This window comes from Lepisosteus platostomus, chromosome 3 (genome assembly GCF_059453375.1).
Source record: "Lepisosteus platostomus isolate fLepPlt1 chromosome 3, fLepPlt1.hap1, whole genome shotgun sequence".
NCBI classification, from domain to species: Eukaryota; Metazoa; Chordata; class Actinopteri; order Semionotiformes; family Lepisosteidae; genus Lepisosteus; species Lepisosteus platostomus.
In genome coordinates this window covers 3,172,475-3,198,322 of record NC_142613.1, presented here as the reverse complement: position 1 = coordinate 3,198,322, position 25,848 = coordinate 3,172,475, and the positions used below count along the sequence as shown (strand labels likewise).

At 55.5% G+C, this 25,848-nt stretch overlaps 2 protein-coding genes across 3 annotated transcripts in view; one reads left to right on the top strand and one right to left on the bottom strand.

Moving 5' to 3' along the window:
* Window positions 1-918: 918 nt before the first annotated feature.
* gnl3l (G protein nucleolar 3 like) lies at window positions 919-11,279 on the bottom strand. The gene is made up of 15 exons (XM_088623902.1): window positions 11,149-11,279; window positions 10,996-11,039; window positions 9,757-9,870; window positions 9,176-9,292; window positions 8,039-8,122; window positions 7,592-7,727; window positions 7,073-7,176; window positions 6,038-6,182; window positions 5,317-5,404; window positions 4,610-4,787; window positions 3,973-4,115; window positions 3,281-3,417; window positions 2,692-2,858; window positions 2,172-2,355; window positions 919-1,155 (listed from the first exon to the last, which is right to left on the bottom strand). Exons 1-15 carry the CDS (start codon window positions 11,159-11,161, stop codon window positions 1,088-1,090), a joined length of 1,722 nt encoding a protein of 573 aa, XP_088480028.1. The 5' UTR covers window positions 11,162-11,279; the 3' UTR covers window positions 919-1,087.
* A 2,850-nt stretch (window positions 11,280-14,129) lies between these two features.
* fgd1 (FYVE, RhoGEF and PH domain containing 1) overlaps window positions 14,130-25,848 on the top strand; it is a 47,514-nt gene continuing 35,795 nt past the window's right edge. For both annotated transcript variants that reach the window (XR_015934441.1, XM_088623887.1), the window contains exon 1: window positions 14,130-15,697. Coding sequence is in view for 1 of the 2 variants with exons in the window: in XM_088623887.1 (XP_088480013.1) it covers window positions 15,541-15,697 (157 nt within the window). In the remaining variant the exon portion in view is untranslated. The remainder of the gene's footprint in view (window positions 15,698-25,848) is intronic.

Sequence of the window (25,848 nt, the reverse complement as noted above, 5' to 3'; positions counted from 1 at the left end):
TGGAGATGCCACTGGGCTTTCCCTTGACCGATTCCGAATTCTTAGTCTGATGCAGGGTAGCTTCTATGGAAAATGCGTCTCGCACGAGGTAGATGACAGATTATTATGAGCTTGTGCCCTGTGAAGAGCAGGGCTGCTTGGTGTAGTGTAGAAAGTCTTCTGCTCTGATTCAGGAGTGAGTATCGATCGGACGGGGGTCTGGGAGTCCTGGACTGATCTCTCCAGGGGGAGGGCAGTCCTGCAACCCACCCCAGGCTGCTCTGATGCCACACCCATCTGTATTCTGGCAAAGGAGCTTCGTTTGTCAAGTTGTCTCTTGGTGACGATGGTCCCGAACCATGTGACGGCACTCTGGGATGAGTAAGACCGGCTGTGGAGGGGCCAGAGAGGCTGGCCGTGGGTCCTGGGATTCATGAAAACTTGGCAGCGGATGCCGAAAGTGTTTTGTCTTGTGTGTGAAACATCGAGGCTGTATTGACAACGTGCGCTCTTTTGTGATGCCATCACCTCTGAGCACATAAATGACGGAAGTGCTGTCCAGGTGTACAGTATGTCTATCCAATATAAATTTAAAGCTATAATTGAACCTTTTCTATATACAATCTAACAGCATAACTTAATGCCTTTTGTACTGGGAAGGTCAGCAAACAAAATATCCACTTCACAGGAGGACTCTGTTCACAGTGTTGTCTGCTTCTGCAACTCAGGTTCTCTCCACTTTCTCAACAACAACACTAAGTTCACAGTCCTCCTGTAGGGCCCTACACAGCTGCTGCTAGGTGTGATTCAGTCACTCGTGCACAGCAGATAAAGAAAGTGCTCTTGGACAGGAAACAAGACATTTCTGAAGGCACCACCTGTTCCTCACAAATTTGTATTTGGGATGTAGAAGTGCATCAAATGAAACTGTGACCCTCCTTGTAAAAACAGGATAAATATGGATTTATTTGCAATGTACACTCATCAACCATGCGGCGCTGATGGTGTGAGGCCAAGAGAGTTTGCTGACACACAAACATGGTTTCTCCTCTGTACACTCGTGTTTTGTACAAATCTCCTTCTTCGGCTCCAGAGCAAACGGAGTTTCTCAGCTGTCGGAGAGTCCGAAATTCATCGCGGCCGTCAGGGTGTCCGAGAGCTTGGTTGCGATTTTATCTGAGGGATTGGGGAGAGAAAAAAAACAGGAACTGATCACAAACAGATATGTGCCAGAGTTGATCACACTGAGCCACAGCTGCACAACCACCGTAGCCCAGCAGGAATTCCGGGTCCTTTTATTCTGTGAATGCAACAAAGTGTTCAATTGGCCCAATTAATTAGCTCAAGGGGGTAGTTAGAGAGCTCAGCTGGAATGCAGATCGTACGATCCTGGAGCTCTTAAAGCCTGAAACTGCAGTGTCCCATGATGCACGGCCATGCCCATTCCCTTTCCTGCTGTCAGCTAGCAGGGGGGCAGTGAGTGCACCGTCTGGCTATAGTCCCTAGAGGCACATGCACAGACCACACATGAGGGGATCCCATCTCTAACATGTCAAGTCCACCATACAGCCATTTTCTTAAGTCTCTTCAAACTGTTACCAGGCCACCTGGGTGGAGAAGGATGAAACTGATCTGATCAAATACTGGGCAATAGTGGATAGAGTTCATTGGTTAGAGCTGCTGCCTCAAAGTGTTGGGGCTGGTAGATTCATTCCTGGGGTGCTGTCTGTGCGTTCTCCCTGTGCTCGTGTGGGTCTCCTCTGGGTGCTCCGATCTGCTCCCACCGTCCAAAGACATACTGCTGGGTTAACTGGATTCTGGGAAAATTTGGCCCTGGCTCGAGTGTGTCTGTCTGTGTGTGTGTCCAGCGATGGACTGGCGTCCCATCCAGGGTGTATCCTGCCTTGTGCTATCTGCTTGCCGAGATAGGCTCCGGCTCCACACGACTCCGTACTGGATAAAGCAGTTGGGAAGTGGATGGATGGTGAAATCTCATTTGAACCCTCTTCTCAGGTCAAGGGTAGTTGTGGTGTGCCGGTACACAGCTGGGCACAGCTGTTGCCAACAGCTCAGACCTGCTGGACACCGAATTAGGGCTGTGTGACCTGTGCCCTTTCCCAGAGCTGACCGGTCCCACTCTTTGCTGCCCGGGAGGTTGCGCGAGGCGGGGTCCCGGGTTCGAGGCCGCGTACCTGCCCTCTTCTGCTGCTTCTTCCTCTTCTTGCCGGCTGCCAGCAGCGCCTGACCCTGCTGCAGGGGGTCGATGTCCAGGATGTCCGACAGGCGGGGCGCCCGGGGCACTTCGGCGCGCCCGGCGGCCCCGGCTCCGCCCGACCTCGCGCGCGGCCGAGCCAGCTGCACCGTCATCGGCCCGAGCTGCGCGAGAGGAGGGGAGAGCGACAGTCCCAGACCGCGGGAACGCCAGGCCACACCTGGACGCCTCCAGCCGCAACTCCACGCTAAAAGCGTGTGATTCATTAACAAACACTAACGATGGAGAGAAATGCGACACACGCGCTCCTATTCCTGCTAACAGGCCTCTGAACCGGCACAGCAGCGGGGTCTCAGGCCCTGCCGTCACCGAGGCTGCCCAGTACGCGCCCCGCCGTGCACATGACTAGAGCCAGGGGGCGCCAGCGCCCACGTCACAGTTCTCACCCACCCACGGCCTAAATCCCCCCCCCAAACACGTGCACTTAAGCACCACCCCACCTCCGCATCCTGGTCGTCCTCCATGGACTCGGCCCCCTCCTCGGGGTCGGGCTCTTCCCGCGACGCGTCGTCCATGTCCCGCTCAGCCGGGGGCTCCCCCTGCTCCCCCGGGGTCATGCCCGAGGTCGCGATGCAGAAGCCAGCGTGCTCGGCGGGGCCGGTCACCTCTGGAAAAGGAGAACCAGACAGGCACGTGTGAGCTCTGCTCCACTTCTCTCCTGCCGTCCTCAGAAAGCTGCATCTCACTGGGGAGGCCCTCTAAGGCAGAGACTGGCCAGGAGCACAGAGTCCAGGCCGGGACTGCAGCCCGCGCACACACACACCGGCACATGCGAGCGCGAACGCTAACCGATCCCGCCAGCGCGTGAAGCCGAGAGGAAACTAGAGCAGCTGGAGAACACTCACACAGACAACATGCAAACTCCACACTGACAGGACCCCGGTCTAAGAAGCAGGCCCAGGAAACCCCCGGGCCACTGTGCTGACCTCATTTTCCTCCACCTGCCCGGAGAAGGTCTTTTTCGTTGTTGTCTTGCATTGCGCTTTGATCACACAGGAAGTGACCTCTGCTGCAAGAGCGCCGCCTTACCAGCCAGCGCCTCCTGGTTCCCCCTCTCCAGCTCCTCCCAGTCGAACGCCTTGCCCATCTCGGCCACGATCTCCGCGCTGACGTGCGTGGGCAGCGTGTGGGTCTCGGGCGGGTGGGTGAAGTAGCTGATCCTGCCCCTGAGAGACGGCAGAGTCACGGCTGAACAAGGCGCTGTACTGTACTGCACTAGGCGCCGGTGTAGCTGGGACACAGAGCTGCTGCTGGTCACTGCTCCAGCTGGGGTCTCAGTCACAGGCTCACCGGTTTCACCGTTCAATACAGGGCAGATCTGCAAATGTACTTCCGCCTTTAGAAAGGTCAGATGGGATTTGTAATGGGTAACATTCTCACCGTGCACTTGTCTCATATACTGTACCCCCCTCCCCAGTAGGATGCTGGGAGAGAGATATAGTGTTCCTACAGGACCAGGGCTGCATTCCTGTATCAGTACTACCCTCATCCAGGTGTGTTTTCTGAAATGTGACCAACCACAACTCTGCGGAAGGAAAAATGCTTGCTGTGGGCGTGCCAGGCGCAGGCCCCTCCCCACCGAGGGCGTGCCAGGCGCAGGCCCCTCCCCACCGAGGGCGTGCCAGGCGCAGGCCCCTCCCCACCGAGGGCGTGCCAGGCGCAGGCCCCTCCCCGCTGAGTTGAGCCGCAGTAAAACCCCAGCGAGTGTCCTGCCGCCTCACCCTGTCCAGTCCAGGAGGATGCTCTTGGCCGCCTTGTCGTGGTCGGGCAGCCCCCCCTTCCTCAGCTTGCCCTGCCTGCGAGCCAGCAGGGCCAGGAACTCCAGCGTGCTGCGGAAGTCGGGAATGCCGTAGTGCTGCATGATCTGGGGGCACAGGAAGGGAGGAAAGGGAGCCTGCTTGAGAGAGCCCCTCGCTCCACGCACCCAAGACTCTGCGCGCAAAGCAACGCCTCCCGACTCCACTCCACTCCTGCACGCTCAACATCGGTATGCCAGGGCCGAGGCACAAGGGTGTCAGGAACGAGGGAGTCAAAGAGCAGAGGAAACTCAACACAAAAACAAAGAGCTGCATCCATTTTCTAATGGTCTGGGTGACCAGCGCTGCTCTGTCTCTCTGCACACAGAATGTGTTATGACTGCAGTTCCAATGCTGGAAAGCTGGGATGAAAAGTGCCGTCTGTTGCGGATGCCTCCTAACTGCGCTGTTTGTATTTTATCAGTGCAGCGTCACGTACTGAGGGACGAGGCCAGCCAGCAAAGACCTAGAGGCACAAAGGAGGAGGAGCAGACCGGTCTACAACCACGTGACTCGCCTGTCTGTGTGGAGTCTGCGTGTTCTCCGCGGTCACATGACTCACCTGCTGCTTGCTGCAGCGCCTCAGGATGGCCTCCACGGGCGCGACGGGGTCGACCAGCTGCTCGATCTTCACGCAGTTCCGCAGGACCATCGCGGCGTCCGTCAGCGAGGTTGCCATGACGATGCCCGGGCAGTCCAGCAGCTTGATGTGCTTGTCCAGGTGCACCTCCTGCAGGCACCTGCTCCCGCAGGGAACACGGATCAGGACAGAAACCGCATAGCAGCGCGGTCCCGTTTCGCAATGCTTACGGTCGCCCCGATTGTACTGCCGAAGGCTAAAATCATCAATCCACGCCTCCATTTTCCAACCGCTTCTTCTTCCAATTCAGGGTGGCAGAGGAGCCAGAGCCTATCCCAGCAAGCAACGGGCACAAGGCAGGGCACGCCCTGGACAGGACGCTTCTCCACTGCGGGACACACAGACATGCACACCTGGGCCAACTTCCCAGACGCCAATTAACCTCCTAGTATGTCTCTGGACTGGGGGAGGAAAAAGGAGCACCTGAGAGGAAACCCACATAGACACGGGGAGACACGGCCTCCATGCCGCTCCTTGGGTTTCAAACAGTACAAACAGCCTTGCTCCCACTTCCGCGCAGGGGAGCAGGTCAGTGAACCCGGAGCTGCAGCTGCGGCCAGCGGACACCAGTGCCCGCGGTGTGTGCGCAGGTACCGCCGGGCCGAGCCGTCGGCGGAGCGCGGCCTTACCTGGTGACCCCGGGCGTGGCCCCCACGCTGCACGCTCGAGCCCGTTTCAGACTGTTGATCAGACTGCTCTTCCCGACGTTGGGGAATCCTGGGGGCGGGAGAGGGGAGAGGAGGTGCTTCAGCCCAGAGCCCGAGGGGCGCGCTCCCCGCCCGACGCGTTTCTGCGGGGTGTTCTCCCGCGGCCCCCCTGCGATTCACCACCCCCCCCCCGGGCTGGGCTCCTGCCAGGGACTTTACCGCAGGAAACCGCGGACTGTAGGGAGCCACTGTACCGACTCCCAGACTCCCGGCCATCCCTGAGGACAGGTGACACTCGACCCCAGACAGACCAGCAATCGGGCCAGGAATCGAGCGGGAGAGGAGACGGACTACAAGCCACAGGACCCCCAGACTCCCCTGGGAACTGGGCTGCTTGCTGTCCTGCCCTGCTGACCACTCGGACCGGTCATCTGTCTTCCGCTGCTGACCACAGCTCTGGAGTGTATTACTGCAGTTTCCATTCTAAATTACTGAAAAAAATCTGGAATATTGAACAGGGCTCAGTGACCGTGTGCTACTGGTGATGAAGGACCTGCCAGTAAGACAAGGTGGATTTAGTTTTTCTTGGGCAGGAGGACTCTGAGAAGCAGTAACTGGTCAGCGATTCTCCGCCCAACCCGGCCTCTGCGGAATGTGTTGGCGTGTCGAAGCGAAGGGCTTGAGAGCCTGGGGCGTCACTCACCCACCACGCCCACCGTGATGGCCGTCTTGATGTCCAGGTTGCGGCAGTAGTTGCCCAGCAGCTTCATCAGGCAGTCGGCGCCGACGCACGCGCTGCTGCTCAGGAGCTCTGCGGTGGCCTGGGCCACTGGCACACGACTGCGCTTCTGCATTTCACATATAAACAAACACGTTTTCAATTTGCAGGCCTGCAAAGGTGTGTCATGAGTCGGTGGGAGGGATCAGTACTGGGGGCGTGTCAGTCATGAGTCGGTGGGAGGGATCAGTACTGGGGGCGTGTCAGTCATGAGTCGGTGGGAGGGATCAGTACTGGGGGCGTATCAGTCATGGGTCGGTGGGAGGGATCAGTACTGGGGGCGTGTCAGTCATGAGCCAGGGGGCGGGATCAGTACTGGGGCCTTGTCAGTCATGAGTTGGTGGGAGGGGTCAGTTCTGGGGGCTTGTCAGTCATGAGTCAGTGGGAGGGATCAGTTCTGGGGGCGTGTCAGTCATGAGTCGGTGGGAGGGATCAGTACTGGGGGCGTGTCAGTCATGAGTCAGTGGGAGGGATCAGTTCTGGGGGCGTGTCAGTCATGAGTCAGTGGGAGGGATCAGTTCTGGGGGCGTGTCAGTCATGAGTCGGTGGGAGGGATCAGTACTGGGGGCGTGTCAGTCATGAGCCGGTGGACGGGGTCATTACTGGGGCATCTCAGTCATGTGCCAGGGGGCGGGATCAGTACGGGAGGCGTGTCAGTCATGAGCCAAGGGGCGGGATCAGTACGGGAGGTGTGTCAGTCATGAGCCGGTGGGCGGGGTCATTACTGGGGCGTCTCAGTCATGTGCCAGGGGGCGGGATCAGTACGGAAGGCGTGTCAGTCATGAGCCAAGGGGCGGGATCAGTACGGAAGGCGTGTCAGTCATGAGCCAAGGGGCGGGATCAGTACGGGAGGTGTGTCAGTCATGAGCCAGTGGGCGGGATCAGTACCGAGGGTGTGTCAGTCATGAGCCGGGGGGCAGGCTCAGTCCAGGGGGCCGTGTCGGTCAGGTCTGCTCTTACCAGGTTCCTGCTCTGCTGCTGTGTGGAGGATTTGAAGGCCACAGTGGGGAACTCGTTCCTCAGATACTTGATCCACTTCTCCACAATGTCTTTGGAGACCAGGTCTGAGGAGGGAGGGAGAAGTGGGAAGAGAGGAAGATTGGAGGAGGGGGATGGGAGAAAAAAAACAGTTGAGAGTGTAGGAATGCAAGAGACAGATTAAGAAAATAAGGCCCAAATACTCCAAGATGCATGGGAACTCTTTTGTTAAAAGTTTAGTTTATAAATAACTTTATGCACTGGTATAGACGAGTAAAAAAACACACAGAGGTTATTACAATAATTTTGAATCTACAATAGCTTGTTCCTTTCACCCACAACTCTTTGGGTAAAGTATAACCAGAGAAAACATGGTTACTTCAGTACTCTCCCTCTTTTACTGTCCTTCAGCTTTTATTTTGAACAAGGTGAGTTTACAAAACATAACGGGTGCTCCTTGTCATTGAGCTTCCCAGCAAGGGAATAACGACCCCAGCATACCGATCTTGTTGAGCACCAGGACGATCTTCTTATTCGTCCCACTCTGCACCACCGCCTGCTCCACCTGGGGGCAGCGGCAGCCCAGGGGGTCTCGGGCGTCCAGCACCTCCAGAATGACATCTGCCGCGTCGATCACCTGGGGCAGAACACAGCCTGGGATCACGGGGGGCTGGGTCAGCCTCTGTTCCCAACGCATCACTCACTGACTGGCAACTACAGTGATGGGCGGGGACACCCGGCACCCAGCCAATCGTAACACAGAACTGACACTGCAAACCTCAACGATAGGCGGAGTCACCCGGCACCCAGCCAATCATAACACAACACAGACTAATCTTTGGTAGCCAATCACTGTACAGGGTACAAGTCAAACAAACACCACACGTCCCACTCCTATGACAAAACTGGCCAGAGCGGCACCTGATACACTTTTATAAAAATACACACCTTTTTAAATTCTCTGTAGTATGCCTTTCTGGAGTTTTCGTTTTCAAAGTTGGCGTGTTTTTCCAAATTCCTGATCTCCGTTTCCTGAGTCAGAAAATAAATATAATGAGAGACACGGGTGGACAGCAGACAGAACAGTAGAATTTGCCAGATGCTTCCATTATGATAATTTAAAGCATTCATTAACAGGAAGAATGAGATGTTGATGGGAGACAGACTAAGGTGCCTAAGCTTATGGACAGAAAGTCAAAAAGAATGGGTAAAGACTGATAGAAAAATTGCATTAAGTGCATAACGAGGTAGGAGCACCACTGTTTCAATTCGACTAGAACAGTCCCTGCCTTTCCTGGGCCAGGTGTTCCTCTGTGTCAATTTCACCAAGCCTGTCTCCTTAGACCTGCCCTGGGGTTGGACACAAGATTTCACAGGCTTGAGGTTCTTACAAACAGCATAAGAAGCGTCTCACTCTGCGCACACGTGCTTTCAGAACACTAAAGCACATGGAGATTAATAACTGTTCAAAAAACCTCAGAGAGCTGCATCAGTCAATTCTAACCAGAGAAGACCCAGGAGACTGTGACAAGACGCGTCGCCATAATAGGAGAAAGATCCCAGTGTGAAGCCCAACTGCAGCGTCTAGTGCCTACAGAACTCCGACTGGACGGTACCAAGTACCTTGGACTCCTCAGCAGAGCCCCGTTGATGAATATTAATCAGTGTGACGAATTTACCTGCTGCACATCAACTCAATCAAACTTCAGTGCACCCTGCACGAAAAAAAGACTGCCATTTTATAATGCCTTTGTGAATTTGTGGGGAGGCAGAAGGGATAAGGTTCTCCCGATGGATGTCCACACGGATCACAAACACCTGAGCAGGAGATCTGCAGGGCCGTGATCGCAGAGACCGTGACCCCAGGAGCGGAGACTCCGGAGGGTCAGCACTGCGGACACAGTCGCCGGCCCCAGGAGGGGAATGAGGAGGGAGCTCCTCTTTCTCGTTAATGATCAGGAAGACGGGTTTTGGTTCAGTGCTGAAACCGCGGGTGACAACTGCTCTTTAAAAAACAGCCACGCGGAATGCCGAAGCCAGGAGCCTCCCTGCGGAGAAGCCGCGCCCGGAGCCGTGTCCCGTTACCTTCTGCTCGAAATCCCTCTGCCGGAGCTGCGCGTCCCTCTGGAAACTGTCCAGGCTGCGGCGCTTCATGAGCTCCCTGTCCCGGGACGCCCTCTGCTTCTCCTGGAGCTCTTCCAGCTGCGGGGGCCAGTCAAGTCAGGACGGAGTTATCGCCCCCCTCTCACCATCACACCAGGGGGCGCCAGTCCCTCACGGGGCAGACCAACACAAACACGCACACTCACTCACACCTGGGCCAGTCTCTCCCCAGGAGCCAGTTAACCCACCAGTCTGTCTTGGGACTGTGGGAGGGAACACACGCGCGGATCCGGGGAGAACATGCAAGCTCCACACAGACAGCTGCCCCAGGAATTGAACCCAGGGCCCCCCCCGTGTTGAGAGACTGCAATGCTAAAGCTGCCCCCCCCGATTAAAACATTTCACATTCAATATGTCATCTGCAAAGCACTCAAGTGGGACATCAGTGGGGAGGGAGGGAGCACTTTTGCAAGGTGCTGCACACGACAGCCTGCGGCTCACAGTAAGATCAGAAACGGACTGCGCCGTGTGGTGCGTGGGGGGAGCTCGATTCCCTCTCTCACCCTCTTCTTCCTCAGCTCCGCCTCCCTCCGAGCATGCTCCTTGACGTGCCGCACGTTGGGCACCCCTGGGTCCTTCCTCCCTCCCTGCGTCTTGGTCTGCTCCCCATCGCCGCCCTGCAGGCGGACAGAACAGCGTCAGAGGAGCGGTGGCCTCCTGTGTCCCTGGACAGGGGTTCCCCCACCCTGGTTCTGGGATGCCTGCTCACCTCTGCTACACAACTGAACCCCGAAATGACCGAATAACAGCACTGATTGGACCTTGCTCGTGGCACGAGAGGGACCCTCCAGGACCCTGATATCAGTACTGCTCCCTCACCCCAGCCCCATGTGAACTCTGTCACCTTAAAGGAGTTTTTTCCTGCTCCTCACCAGGCTGAGTCAGTGAACTGTCACGTGCACATTAATCTTGATCTTACAGCCTACTCTAACGAGCAGGTTTTTAAAACCCCCACACATCGTCCATCAATACACACGTGATATATACTGTACATGAAGTTGCACTTGCTTATACGCAAGTGAGACAGCAGAAAAGAGAGACTCGATAGCGTTTGCCTGCAGGTGAACAGATGCATGTGTTTGGGAAGAACACATTCTGGTACAGTGTTAAATGTGCAGTCCTTTGACACTGGGTTGTCTGTTATTACGTCTATCAATCACACAGGATTCTATATTGCGCATCAATATTAACTTAAGGATACGCGTGTACACTCTGGAAACGATCGTCACGAAGATTGCAGTTGCACAAGCGTTGAACTACACGAGCGGACTCAAGTGTGAGACGGGTTTCGCCGGACTATTTCGTTTTGTTTTCGTAAAAAGTTCGAACCATGTATCCGGGTCGAATCGGACAGGCTGTGCTCCCACTGCCAGCGGGGAGAAGCAGACAGAAGAACTTTTTGCTGCACTGCGAGAAATACCTCGGCTCCCGAGTCCCTAAAATAACCCTCCAGTGTTGTAAACGTCTTGCTAGTTATTACTGCTTTGACAACAATGTATTGATCGGTTATGCCAACAAAAAAAAAGCTGGTTAAATTGTTTACAGTAGTAGCAGAAAATAATGAGACATGAGACAGAACACACAGACCGGCGAAACGTGGGGCTTCGGGGGGATGTAGTTCGCCGACCTAATTGGCAACATTTAAACCTCCCCCCGAAAAACTACAAGAGCCATAATCCCACGCGACTCCTCACGCAGAGACGGGCTACCCATATGGTTTAGAAAATAGTTAACACGCTTACCTTTTTCCGCCCAGTAAAACCGAGTCTCTTCGCTCGTTTCTGTTCTACAACAACAAAACAAAATATTAATAACTCGTCATTAAAGAAAAAAACAAAACAAATGTAATCACAGCAGTCATTTAGGTTTCTACAACAATCTGCCCGCAAACTCACTCGCTTTCGACATGCTTTCGTCTAGCCTGGCTGGGCAATAGAGCTGCCGTAAAGCCACCGTTTAGCTCGATCTCGCATGGACTGTCGTAAAAACGCTTGGGTGTCGCGTGACAAGCGGACAGGCGCAGAGGAGAGTCGTGCACGATGAGCTGAGCAGCCTGCGAATTGAAGAAGAAAGATGCGAGGAACAGGAGTCTTGCAGCACTTCATAAACGCAGTGGAATTAAATCTACTAGTTTCCTCTTTGAGTGTGCAACGAAAAATGTGGTTTGTGAATTACTGCGTATTGATGCGAGTTGAATTGAACTGCCGTGCACTGAGGCGGTGAGGTCGGGGTGGATTTTATATGAACGCTCACAAATTCATCCACCCGTTCAGGGTCACGGGCGAGCCGGAGCCGATCCCAGCAAGCAACGGGCGCAAAACAGGGTGCACCCTGGACAGAGTCCATCAAGGACACACACACACAGACCCTAACACGGGGACCCATTTTCCCGGAAGAGCTGTAACCTAGCAGCGTGTCTTTTGGGCTGTGGGTGGAAATTCCTCGCGAACACGGAGAGAACATGCAAACTCCACACAGACAGCACCCCGGGCACTGAGCACAAGGCCCCCCGTACTGCGAGGCAGCAATGCTGCCCCCTGCACCCACCGTGTCGCTTTAAAACATTGCGACTGAACCCCAAACCCCTCAACTTCAGTTTTCTAAAAGCATGCGTAAATCAAAATATGCTACTAGATCTAGTTGTGTGTGAGCATATGGCACCCATTTCAGTCCATTATCATAGCGGGGACGTTCCTCTACGCAGTACAACACTCCCCTTGTCACACGCAGTGCCGCAACGAGCGTGCAGATTAATGCACCAAAACTTCTGTCTCTGCAGTGTAGCACAGTACCGGAATTCTGGCCTTGTCAAGCGGAAGAGCGCCCTCTGCCGGCCATGTGCCAATGTTGTTCCCCTGCCAGCAAAGCTAACGTAAGGTTCACTGGCAGGCGAGTCAGATGATCGCTCCACATGAGAGCACTCGCTCATTGATATCTGTACTGATCTGTCTTTGGGATAAGAGGTCCTTCCTTTAGCTAGTGCTTTTCATCCCGAAAGATCGCAAAGAGCTACACAGATATGAGGAGACCTTCTAAGACCACAACTGAATTGAATCCCTATTTACATAGCGGGTGAATTAATTAAGGGGAAACTTTAGGGAAACCAGATCGTCGAAGCCCAGAATGAAATCTAGCTGGGACACTGGGTGTTGGGTAGCCAGGTGTTGGGTTATGGAGGGTTGAGTATACAGGTGTTGGGTTATAGGGTATGATGGATAGTTAGGAGCTGGCCTGGGGGTTGTTGAGCAGTCAGGTGTTGGGCTGTAGGGTGTTGGGTAGTTAGGTGCTGGGCTGTAGGGCGTTCTGTAGTTAGGTGCTGGGCTGTAGGGTGTTGAGTAGTGAGGCGTTGTGCTGTAGGGTGTTCTGTAGTTAGGTGCTGGGCTGTAGGGTGTTGAGTAGTGAGGCGTTGTGTTGTAGGGTGTTCTGTAGTTGGGTGTTGGGCTGTAGGGTGTTGGGTAGTTAGGTGTTGGGCTGTAGGGTGTTGGGTAGTTAGGTGTTGGGCTGTAGGGTGTTGAGTAGTGAGGCGTTGTGCTGTAGGGTGTTCTGTAGTTAGGTGCTGGGCTGTAGGGTGTTGAGTAGTGAGGCGTTGTGTTGTAGGGTGTTCTGTAGTTAGGTGCTGGGCTGTAGGGTGTTGGGTAGTTGGGTGCTGGGCTGTAGGGTGTTGGGTAGTTAGGTGCTGGGCTGTAGGGTGTTGAGTAGTGAGGCGTTGTGCTGTAGGGTGTTCTGTAGTTAGGTGCTGGGCTGTAGGGTGTTGAGTAGTGAGGCGTTGTGCTGTAGGGTGTTCTGTAGTTAGGTGCTGGGCTGTAGGGTGTTGGGTAGTTGGGTGCTGGGCTGTAGGGTGTTGGGTAGTTAGGTGCTGGGCTGTAGGGTGTTGAGTAGTGAGGCGTTGTGCTGTAGGGTGTTCTGTAGTTAGGTGCTGGGCTGTAGGGTGTTGAGTAGTGAGGCGTTGGGCTGTAGGGTGTTGGGTAGTTAGGTGCTGTGCTGTAGGGTGTTCTGTAGTTAGGTGCTGGTCCGTAGAGTGTTCTGTAGTTAGGTGCTGTGCTGTAGGGTGTTCTGTAGTTAGGTGCTGGGCTGTAGGGTGTTCTGTAGTTAGGTGCTGTGCTGTAGGGTGTTCTGTAGTTGGGTGCTGGGCTGTAGGGTGTTGGGTAGTTAGGTGCTGTGCTGTAGGGTGTTCTGTAGTTAGGTGCTGTGCTGTAGGGTGTTGAGTAGTGAGGCGTTGGGCTGTAGGGTGTTGGGTAGTTAGGTGCTGTGCTGTAGGGTGTTCTGTAGTTAGGTGCTGGTCCGTAGAGTGTTCTGTAGTTAGGTGCTGGTCCGTAGGGTGTTCTGTAGTTAGGTGCTGGGCTGTAGGGTGTTCTGTAGTGAGGCGTTGTGCTGTAGGGTGTTCTGTAGTTGGGTGCTGGGCTGTAGGGTGTTGGGTAGTTAGGTGCTGTGCTGTAGGGTGTTCTGTAGTTAGGTGCTGGTCCGTAGGGTGTTCTGTAGTTAGGTGCTGTGCTGGGCTGTAGAGTGTTCTGTAGTTAGGTGCTGGTCCGTAGGGTGTTCTGTAGTTGGGTGTCGTGATTTTGAAAAGTTGAGTCTGGAGGTGAAGAGCTACAGAAAGTGCTGACGAAGTGCAGTTCGGTGCAGCACTACAGGCCGGCGTAGTGAGAAACCCTTCAGTGAAACAGAAGGAAAGAAAAAAAAGGAGTGTGTGTGTCTTTGTTGGGGGGGGTGTAAAGTTAAGCAGTTTTCCAAACACAGGAGCGTTCGCCGTCGTAAGGGAACTGAAAGGAAGGCAGTGCGGTCCCGCTGTTTTGTTCTTTTTAAACAAAGCATCAAATTTCAAGCGGAGGAAAAAAAAAAACGACTCCAAATGAGAAACAGACTTTGGGAAAGAGAGAGGGGGAGGAGGGGGGGGGCTGGGGTTTCGGCTGTCGACGAGCTCCACGGAGAAGCGCAGGGGAGACGGAGGAACTGGGCTCCGCCGGCCAACTCGCACACAAAGGAGGGTGAAAGCGCGCAGCGGCGGCGGAGAGGCGGACAGGCGCTCGGTATCTACCGGAGCCCCCCGGTCCCGACTTCCCCGCAGCTCCCCAGCCCGTAGGAGGGCGAGCGCCGCGCCGCGGGGACCCAGACTTAACCAGGAAACTGCAGAGACGGCCAGCGAGGATCGCTCCCCCGCTCAAGCAGCTGAGTCTGCATATTTGTAGAAAACGGTTTTTTGGAAAGGAAGACTGAGGGGGGCGGGGGGAGAGAAACTCGGAGCCAGGTCGCGCTCGGGAAACTGGAGAGGAGGAGGCGGCAGCTCACCGTGAACGCGGGCGTCCCGCCCCGGCGTGTCGGACAGGCGGTCGTGTTTGTCGGGGGGGTCCTTCCGACTGCGGCTCCGTAAGTTTGCGGAGGAGATCGGGACTCCTGCGCCTAGAGTTGTAGCGCCTTCCCCGAGGGCATTTTGGAAACTCGGGAGTCTTTTACAAGGAGACAGCGAAGCGAAACCGCAGGACCAGAGCTGTTTCCGCCGCGCGCGGAAAGACCGATGGAAATTGGGTTTCGGTGGTCGGTGGTCAGTGGCGGTGGCGGGGGGTTGGATGTATGTAAATAGTTTATGTTCCTGAAAAGCCTGATTCAGAATTCAAAGTGCACTGGCCATGTGCGAATGTCGGGAGTTTCTTTATTTGGGGGTTCTGAGCTTCGTGCCGTCTTTTCGGATATAAAGTACGACCAGATGTGCCTTCCGAAGCTTTGTTTGTGGAAGAGGGAAACATCCTTATCGGAAATTAGCGATACGTTTCTCCTGGCGCTCCGGGGGTGACTTTGTTTTACGTGCATTGTTTTGGTCTGGGAGGACGCCGCTAACGCGTTTCACAGAAATGATCTTTTCACGCCGCGCCGCGTTTCGACGTGGTCCGAACTTGGGATGTGTGTTTTGAGACGCCCCGGCGGCGGCAGCTGCGGTTAAACGGACTCTGGATGTTTTGGATCCTCTTCGATATTCCAATGGCGTTCGTTACCCGCATCGACTTTTTGGATGGAGTTTGTGGTCCCGAGAAAGCCCCGGCTGCGCACTCCCCTGGCCCGGTACCGGGACGGGACTGATCCTTGGACCCACTGTGCCTGTGTTCGCTGCCCCGGTGGCGGAGGACGCCTGACGTCTCTCCCGGGCTGCTTTCCGCCCGCACCGCAGATCAATTTCTCAGGGCCCGGCGGAGAGCCGTGGAGAGGGGGGGAGGTTATCGTGTTTATTGGAACGAGTGCAGCGCCCCCCCCCAAAAAAAGGAACAAGAACGGATCTATTTCCGAACAGACCAGGGATGCAGCTGAACAGACCCCGCAGCGCCCTGGTCAGCTGTTCGCCGCGGTCTCCCTCGGAAACGCCGATCTCCTTCTCCAACCAGTTCAGGGCCATGCGGTTCTCCTATCACATCGGCGGGGGTCTGTCCAGCCCGCAGCCCCCCCTGCGCCGGAGAGGTGAGTACCGGCCTGAGCCGCCGCCGCCGCCCGCCTTCCTCCTCCTCCTCCTCCTCTTGCCCCCTGCCTCGGCTCGCTCTGTGTGAAACCAGGCGGCTGCGGGCTCTTCCTTGCGGGGGTTAAACATTTTTTTGCCGTAACATTTCGATTTCACTAGGGGTCGGATCCACGTCAACACGTAGTCGTAAAAAGTTTCTTTTTTTTTCCGTCTCGGTCTCACTCAGTCGCGGAAGAAATCTGCTTTGAGAGCCTCTCTCCGGAGACGGTTGAGTGAACAGAGGGGAATCCCTACACAAGTAGCCCGTTGGCTTGTTTTAAACTCGGTTTGTGTTCGTGTGTGTACAGGGAATAAAAACAAGAGCGTGAGAACTGTAGCCTGTTCGCTCGGTTCCCGGGCGCGATCTGAGTGCCTGTGCTGTGCTCAACCCGGGAATAAACGGGTCCGCCTCCTCTCCACGACTTCGACAACGGGGGCTAGCGGGGCCGGCGCCCCCACGCTTTGACGCCGGTGTCGTTATTTTAAGCCTCGCAGGCGGGCCGGTTCGTGACCGGCCGGCTCGGCTCTTCCTGAGGCATCACGCTGCCGGGGAGAGGGATGCAGCCGGATCACACGCCAGACACGAACAGGCAGTGTGTGTGTGTGTGCGTGTGTTTTGCGTTCCCCCCTTTTCTAGTCCAATTCTTGTTTGTCCCCCACTGCAATATAAATAGATCTCTGCGCACGGGCTCCTCCGGGACGCCGTGTGACTCCCCTCCCTCACCCACCCGCCTTCCAAGATCTGTCTCTCCGGCTCGGCAGTGAAGCGCTGCGCTAGTCTCGGCTCAGCTCGTTAAAATCAAGGTCGTTTTTATTTCGAAAGCGGAGGACGCGTCACCCCAGAGGAACGCGACCGGTGCTACTCTCGACTCCGCGCTGCGATCCGTGTAATTGACAGCAGAGTCGCCCGCTGTATGGTTAACAGATACAGCGCCGTCCGGTGAGCGAGGCGGCGGATGGTTTCTGAAGAGCACCAGGCTGCAGTCGGGCTAGGCTGGGTCAGGAATGCAGGACGTGTCTCGGGGTCAGCTGGCGCTGACTAACCCCCGTCTACTGCAGTACAGTCTAGAAATGCACACAGGGATCTTCCTGTCTTCTTCGCCACCATCATCACGGCCTATTCAGACAGTGATGCTGATACATACTACTCCGTGGGTCCGGAGGAGTCCCGTCTGCTCGTGCTCTACCTATGGAAATGCGCGCGGCAGGAGGTTAAATCTTTCTGACCGCCTCTCATGGTGACTGAAGACCGGGCAGTGCGCCCAGCGACAGCCCAAGGAGAGGTCTCTGCACGGCGCGCTGCGGTGCGGTGTCTTTGGGGGGGGGTTGTCCCAACCCGGTGTGTCCCAGCCCTATGGTCACACACACCCTCCCCGCCCTGCGTGCCGGCGGGTCGTTCGGCTTGAAACAATGCTCCTGGAGGGGTAGGTCACTTCCGGGCTGGCAGAATATGTGTGTGTGTGGGGGTGAGAGAGAGATAAAGCACCTTGAATTGAATTGAGAACGAAACGCGCACCGGCGCAGTGGAGGAGCCAGAAACGAGCACACATGGCCAGACACAAACACCCGATTCTTCCAGGAGCCGCGGGAGAGAGAGAGAGGCCTGTCCTGGAGCTCGCTCTGCACAATGCGTCTCGTGTGGGTGCGGGCCTCTCGTTTTTAAAACAAACCGTCGCACCAGAAATTCAAAGAACGGATGTGTCACATGGGCGTCGAGTTTAAACCCTCGCGGTGATCGAGCCCTGGTGCGGCTGATAGCGGCGGGTCCATGGCGAGAGTGACCTGCTCGGAAATAGCAGTATTGTGTTCTGGCGGTCCAGTACAGCCCGGGCCAGGAAACACCCTGCACTGAGGTGGGACCTGTGTGCACCAGAGAGAGGAAAACTTTTGATCTGTTCCCATTCCATCAGACTGCTCAGGGGTGCCATGTAGCGAGGACACCCCAAGTCCTCAGTGGCACCCCAGGCCTCCAGCAGGTCCTGTGGGCTTGTGAGCCAGTCTTGGCTGGAGCAGGTGACCTCCGGTCGACCCCCCTCGTGACGGCGGACTGTAATCTGGGCTTGCAGCGGGTCTCCCCCGGCGTACGTCTGCGAGCTGTGCTGCAGTGCACAGTGAGCCTGCGACTCGCTGCTCGGCGGCGCTGCACTGCCCTCGTGCACGAGCCCGGCAAACCTGCACCCCCTGACTGCTCCCAGTAACGAGCAGCCCCAGGAGAGCGCGCTGGAAGGGAGCTAGAAAAATCAGTGTGGCGGGCGTGCAGGACGAGAACACACATTCCCAACCGTAAACCACCATCGAGCAGCGCTGGGCTCGGTGCAGAGGTGCTGCACAAGCTGCCGGCTGAATTTGTGGAAGTCTGTGTCTGTACGAGGTGCAGAGACTTTGCAGGATTAGGTATTCCCTAAGAAGCACCATCGTCCTGGATCAGTGCCTTCTTCCCCGCAGTGTGTTGGCACAGGCTGTGCTCGTTATGAACGCCCCAGCGCGTGTCTGATCTGTGCGCAGGTTCGCCGCACAATTTGTTTCTCCCTTTCAGCCACAGGTCAGACTGCGCCCTCGGCCTCATGTGTGTGAGTGGGACCCGTGGGTCCAGGAGGGAGGGGGTCCGTCAGCCCGGCGCGCGCAGTGGGCCGGCAGTGTTGGTTCTGTGGCCCTGAGACGGCGGCCCGGCTGTGCAGTGGCGGGTCCCCCATGCAGAGCACGGACCTGTGGGCCTGTGGCTCCGGCGTGTTCCGTCTGCAGCAGGGGTGGGGAGGAGGGTCCCTTCAGAGAGGAGGAGGAGGAGGGAGGCGCTCCGCAGTGCGCTGTGGCGCGGGGTTGCCCGGCTCTCTCCGAGCCAGTGTGTGGGCTTGTCCGCCTGGGCGCTCGTGCGCTGAGCTGTGAAATCCAATTAACTGCAGGAGGAAAACAGCACTGCAGCCACAGGTCTCCGAGAGGGGAGAGCTCAGCCCTGAGATAACATCAAACCCTCCCCACTCCCTGCTCCTGCCCCTGCTCCTCCATTCCCACTCCCTGCTCCTGCTCCTGCTCCTGCTCCTCCATTCCCACTCCCTGCTCCTGCTCCTGCTCCTGCTCCTCCATTCCCACTCCCTGCTCCTGCTCCTGCTCCTCCATTCCCACTCCCTGCTCCTGCTCCTGCTCCTCCATTCCCACTCCCTGCTCCTGCTCCTGCTCCTCCATTCCCACTCCCTGCTCCTGCTCCTCCATTCCCACTCCCTGCTTTTGTTCCTATGTTCCCACACCCTATTCCTGCTCCTCCATTCCCACTCCCTGCTCCTGCTCCCCTGTTCCCACTCCCTGCTCCTACTCCTCCATTCCCACTCCCTGCTCCTGCTCCTCCATTCCCACTCCCTGCTCCTGCTCCTGCTCCTCCATTCCCACACCCTGCTCCTGCTCCTCCGTTCCCACTCCCTGCTCCTTCTCCTCTGTTCCCACTTCCTGCTCCAGGGGGGCGTGGGCTGTGCTCAGGGGGTGTGGCCTGTGGTCAGGGGGCGTGACCTGTTTCGGAATCAACATCACGCATGGGACAGGGAGCAGGCATGGGTGTAGAATGAGTCCTTTTGAAAGCTGTTGGTGGGCTTTCCCAGAATCCAATTAACCCACCAGCTTTCTTTGGACTGTGGGTGGAAACCAGAGCACCTGGAGGAAACCCACGTGAACATGGGAAGAACATGCAGACTCCACACAGACAGCACCCCAGGAATAAAACCCAGATCCCGAGAGCCGCAAGGCGGCAGTGCCGACCAATCCGCCCTTCCCGGTTCCCCCTTGACTGGGAATGGGATGAAGTGGTTAGAAAGTGGATGGATGTTGGGGGGGTCTCCATGTCCTTGCAGCTTGGATTAGTTCCTAGAAGCTGGCTTTACAAAGTTTCGGAAGCTCGGCGACGGTCTCGCGAGAAGTTTGTGTTGATCCCATGGGAATGACCACTGGAGTTGGGGGCGGGGGGGGTTCAGGCAGGGGCGGGGGTTCACGGCGAGTCGCTGTCCAGTTGACCGCCCTGCCTGTCGGCAGACAGAGAGCCGAAGCTGTGGTGAACCTCACCCGGGGGCCTCTTCAGTGGGACGATGCCCACAGGAGCCAGTCGCTGTGCCCGGGCCTGGCCCCTCGGCCTCACGCTCCCGCAGGACTGCTCAAAGGGTCCAGCCCCTCTCGCTGCGGGCGGTGCTGGCCGAGGATTCGGGGGGCCTCCGGAGGGGCGGCGGGGGTGGACACAGGTGTGTGCAGCTGCAGGTCGATCCAGGCGCCTGAACCGTGAGGAGGACTAGAGCTTCGGTGCCCGGCCAGCTGGGGGTGGCGCCACGCGTGCGAACTCAGAACGGGTCCTGCAGGAAATCGCGCTTCCTCGGGATGTGTGGGGCTCAGCGAGGCTGTCTCCCCCAGGCCAGTCCCCCGCCGTGGGGACAGGGGACCCCTGCAGCTCTCCGCGCGGCTCGTTTTCTCACGGCGACGTGTCTTGTGCCGGGGGCGCCCGGCGGGAGAGGAGGAAGCGGGCCCGCCCCCGCCTGTGCGCGCCGGCGAGCCGCGGATCGTCGTGCCTGAGCCCGTAGCTGGTGCTGGACGTGACGGGCCTGCAGCACCAGACGTGGTGGAGACACGGTGTCGGTTTATCTCCAGTTCTGCAGCGGCTCCCGTGACAGGGGCAGTGAAGGGTGTCTTGCAGCAGGGATGCTGCGTGGGGGCCGTGGGCGCGGGGGGGTAGGGGGGCAGACGCGGCTGTGAGCCTGAAGTGTGCGCGCGCGGCCTGTCCATGTGGAATGTGGCCGAGGGAAGATCGCGGCCGGCCCTGACCTCTGACCTGGCGCCGTGAACATCTGGCAACAGATGTTCCTCCAGCCCTGGAGGGAGAGGGAGAGGGAGAGGGAGAGGGAGTGGCTTTGTGCAAGAGGCGACGTGGATGTTTCAGCCGGGCAGACGCGAGACTCCCGTTGCACGGCGGACGGATTCGCCCCGGCTCTCAGTCCAGGTTTTTATTTTTTTCAAAGCCAAGGCCAGAATGCAGGTGCTCACTGCCTCCGGATGAGCGAATTCGCCCGGAAAACATGTGGAAGTCAGTGATGTACACATTCCTGAGCTTCTGTGCCACATCCTGTGGCTTGTAACACCTGGAATGGATCACACAGCTCTGCAGTGGGAGCCCGTGTGCTTTCGATATTGGCTGAGGAGTAGTTTAACTCTTTTTTTTCCACTTTTCTATGAGCGTAGTTCACGGGTGGCCTAAAGAGACTCTCTATACATTATTCCTGTGTCACAGAAGGCCAGTGAACATGTTGGTTTGTCAGAGTTCTGACAAAATACCAAGCTGTCGGTAGTAATTGGATGATTACTCTAAGCACTTAAGATGAAAGGTTGGAATGCCTTCAGTGGGGTGCAAAATCACTCAGTTTCAGTGACGGCTCGTTCAGATGGGCTCCTGCACGAGCAGCGATGTCTTGCAGGACCGAGATGGCAGGTCACCAGGCTCTTTCGACGAGTTGTGTGATTTGAGGGACAGTCAGTTGATGGCTGGAAGACATGCCGATGTGTTTTTTCTCTAGCGGTGGAGTTTTGAACGAAGCCCTTTGACCTACGGGAGCTGGCGGGGTGATGTGGCGCTGGCTCGGGCAGTGTTGGTCTCCCTGGGCTGGGCTGGGCTGGGCTGGTAACGATGAAGTGATGTAGCCCCATTCGGCATCGGGGGTCTTCGTTTTGCCTTTAAGGCACCAGACATCCCCTTTAAGGGGTTAATAAACGCCCCCACACCCATAAAAAAAAGCCATCTGGTCTAGCGATTACATGGAAGTGACAGATTCCTGACGCTGAGGAAGAGTGTGTGTGTATGTTGTAATGTAGAGGCCTGTGTGAGAGAGGGAATGAGTGTGTGTGCATGTGTGTGTTTTTGATTGTATGTGTCTGAGTGTGCAGCCCATTGGCCAGTGTGAGCTGAATCTGATTGATATATTACAGATAAATCTGTGAACATTCTGTGTTCTTCTGCTGGCTCGTCCTGGAGTGGAGCTGGGGTCTGAACTGCAGTGATTTTTGACCCTTTCGTTCTCTGGAGTCCTGGGCTCAATGCGGCACTGGGAGCCCTTCTGTCTGGAGTTTATGTTCTTTCAAAATTTCCATAAGGGTTTTCTCCCAGTGCCATGGTTTCCTCCTCCCTTTCATTGGTGTCCCGTCCAGGGTGTGTGTGTCCTGTGATGGACTGCTGTCCTGTCCAGGGGGTGTGTGTGTGTCCTGTGATGGACTGCTGTCCTGTCCAGGGGGTGTGTGTGTGTCCTGTGATGGACTGCTGTCCTGTCCAGGGGGTGTGTGTGTGTCCTGTGATGGACTGCTGTCCTGTCCAGGGGGTGTGTGTGTGTCCTGTGATGGACTGCTGTCCTGTCCAGGGGGTGTGTGTGTGTCCTGTGATGAACTGTTGTCCTGTCCAGGGTGTGTGTGTGTCCTGCGATGACCTGGCGTTCCATCCAGTCTGTCTCCTGCCTTGTGCCCACAGCCCACCAGATTAGGTTCGGGCTCTCCCTGAACTTGTATTGGACTGTGCAGTAAACTGGGTGGAAGCAGTGGTTGTAAATCAGATGTGATTATACACGAAGTAATGGCAGATTTACTTGTTCAGTTCATACTGAGTGCATGTGAGGTCATGATGTAGTCCACACCAGCTCCAAGTGCTTCTCTCATTCAGCACTGATCTGATTCACCAGTAATGATAAACTGGGCATTGCCAGCGTGTATGGACTGCTGCCAGTGTGGGCATGATGGCCTGTATGTGGAGATCTCTGAGGTGTTGAATGAATGCAGGCATGCTCTGCTGGCTTTGAATGTGAGTTTTGTAACTGGAAAAAAAGGAGGAAGGAAGCAAGTAACTTTCGCTCTGCTGGCCTCGGTGTCATTCGATTGAGCAGATTTCATCAGGTGGCGTTCTTGGCCTTGCTGGGAGAAGAGTGAGAGTTGATGCCAGCGTGGGGGTGATCAGCCTGCAGATGAATGGACGGAGCTGGGGTTTGTCGGACCGAGTGTCAGCTTGCTGGTCAGCTGTGACCAGTGGACTCACCCGCTGTCTGACTTTCCCCACTCTGCCTGACTGACTGGCAGAGACAGTGCCCCCCAGTCCCTCTGGCATGCTGGTAGAACAGTTAAGCTCTCCTGCCCTCTGTCTGGACTCGTAGGAACGCTTTGGCTGGCTGGCGCTGTCTGGAGCAGCACCCTGGCCGTTCGCCTGCCTGTCTGTGGACGAGGAATGAAAGGGCTGTTACCCAGGTCTGCCTCGTATGACAATGGTGAGGGAGCCAGCCGGGCAGGCAGGCGGGCCAGGTCGTGTGTGTGTGTGTGTGTGTGTGTGTGTGTGTGTGTGTGTGTGTGACAGCAGCTGTAGTCGAGCCACACGCAGCTAAAAATAGCAGCGGGGTCACTCTGTCCGCCACCAGGAGAGAACAGCTCTATTCTCACACCTCGGACAGGGCTTTACAGAAAAGCCCAGAAGCCTCGTATCATCCAGCCTGGAGGACGCTGACATTTTGTGACCGTCTTCATTGTGCAAAGGTTATTTGAGAATATAATAAAGGTACCGGTCGAGAGGAGGTCCTGTCAGCACATCTAGTGTATTTGATTGTTAGGAGATAATTGATCTCAGGATCCATCCAGTGGCTCGTTCCACACTCCCACAACCCTTGGCGTAAGAAAATGCCTCCTGTTTTCAGCTTTAAACGCACTTCCTTTGTCCACTGGTTCGCGTTTCACTAATGATTTTGAAAAACTCTTTCGGGCTGACTTTGTCGGTGCCATTTAGGATTTCACCGGTAAAATAAGATCACTTTATTGGCCCTATACAATTTCTTGCATTAGGAATTTGTCTTTTCGCAGACCCCAGCTTGCTCTCCAGGAGACACACAGACAGGGAGAGAAGCTTGGGGTAAGAGCGCAGGGTCAGCCATTTATACGGCACCTCTGGAGCAGTTGGGGTGAAGGGCCTTGCTCAGGGGCCCAACAGAGTAGGATTCCTCTGCCGGCTGCGGGATTTGAACCGGCAACCTTCCAGCCACAGGCGCAGATCCTGAGCCACAGTGACAACACTTCGCCCCAACCCTGGTACAATACAAATATCCATGGTACAATAACAGTTTTTCTGTGGTGTAAAAAAGCAGCAGTGCCCAGCTGAGGAAGCAGGTTGTATCGGGTCAACATCTGTCTGGTCTACAAGACTATGATACACGACCCACGTAAAAGATGTAAATTGTGAAATGACGCAGTGCACGTCTGTGAAGTAGATGATCTTTAATTTCTCTCTCTTCCTTCACTCTTTAACCTCATCTTTCTAGGCTTCTTTACGGTTTGTTTTTTAGCTTGTCTGGGTATTGGGGCTCAGAGCTGTCACGTCAGAGACAAGTCGGTGTGGAAGTTTCAGTATCTGTCTTGGGGTCCTCTGCCTTCCTCTGCTCTTTTCTGAACAAGGCCCCCAAGGCATTCCGAGATAGGATGAGATTATAATAATAATAATAATAATTGCTTACACTTATATAGCGCTTTTCTGGACACTCCACTCAAAGCGCTTTACAGGTAATGGGGACTCCCCTCCACCACCACCAATGTGCAGCATCCACCTGGATGATGCGACGGCAGCCATAGTGCGCCAGAACGCTCACCACACATCAGCTATCAGTGGGGAGGAGAGCAGAGTAATGTAGCCAATTCATAGAGGGGGATTATTAGGAGGCCATGATTAGTAAGGGCCAATTGGAAATTTGGCCAGGACACCGGGGTTACACCCCTACTCTTTTCGAGAAGCGCCCTGGGATTTTTAATGACCACAGAGAGTCAGGACCTCGGTTTTACGTCTCATCCGAAGGACGGCGCCTGTTTACAGTATAGTGTCCCCGTCACTATACTGGGGCATTAGGACCCAATTGGACTGCAGGGTGAGCGCCCCCTGCTGGCCCCACTAACACCTCTTCCAGCAGCAACCTTAGTTTTTCCCAGGAGGTCTCCCATCCAGGTACTGACCAGGTTCACACCTGCTTTAGCTTTAGTTGTGAGTTGCAGGGTGATATGGCTGCTGGCATAAGATTAGAACATTGCCCTTGAGCCTTAAGAGAGTGACGTGTGAAATAAACACTACAGCTGGGCCAGGATGGGTGTTGGTCCTTAGTGGAGGTGGCAGTCAACAGGGAACACAGATCGGTGTCGCTGATTAAGTTGGGAGAGTCATTGTGGACTGGTGCTCATACACAGGTTGTCTTATTATCAAAAGCTTTCAAATAGCTGTGAAGGTCAAAGAGCGCTCACAAGGTACAATAAAAATATCCACGATGAATAGAATTCCTTCTGTGGTGTAAATAAGCAGCGCCCGGTTATAAAAGCAGGGTTGCTTTGAAAAGCGAATGGAATTTGAATCCGAAATCCCATCCTGGCAAACTGTCGCGTTGCTCTGCATATCCTAGAGGTCAGAGGAGACGAGAAGGAGGAAGTTGAAGAAAGAAGATGACAGCTAGAAAAGACACTAATTATAATAATTCCTTGCATTGTATAGTTTTTTTCCCCATTATATAGCAACTGGGCAAAGGAAAATTGGAGATCACCACAGCAGCAGTGTGCTCTCGTAAAACACAGATTGCAGATTGCCCAGTGCCAGTCAGTACTGTACTAATACAGGTTGCCCTTTGCAGATTGCCCAGTGCCAGTCAGTACTGTACTAATACAGGCTGCCCTTTGCAGATTGCCCAGTGCCAGTCAGTACTGTACTAATACAGGCTGCCCTTTGCAGATTGCCCAGTGCCAGTCAGTACTGTACTAATACAGGCTGCCCTTTGCAGATTGCCCAGTGCCAGTCAGTACTGTACTAATACAGGCTGCCCTTTGCAGATTGCCCAGTGCCAGTTGGTACTGTACTAATACAGGCTGCTCTTTGCAGATTGCCCAGTGCCAGTCAGTACTGTACTAATACAGGTTGCCCTTTGCAGATTGCCCAGTGCCAGTCAGTACTGTACTAATACAGGCTGCCCTTTGCAGATTGCACCAGTGCCAGTCAGTACTGTACTAATACAGGCTGCCCTTTGCAGATTGCCCAGTGCCAGTTGGTACTGTACTAATACAGGCTGCTCTTTGCAGATTGCCCAGTGCCAGTCAGTACTGTACT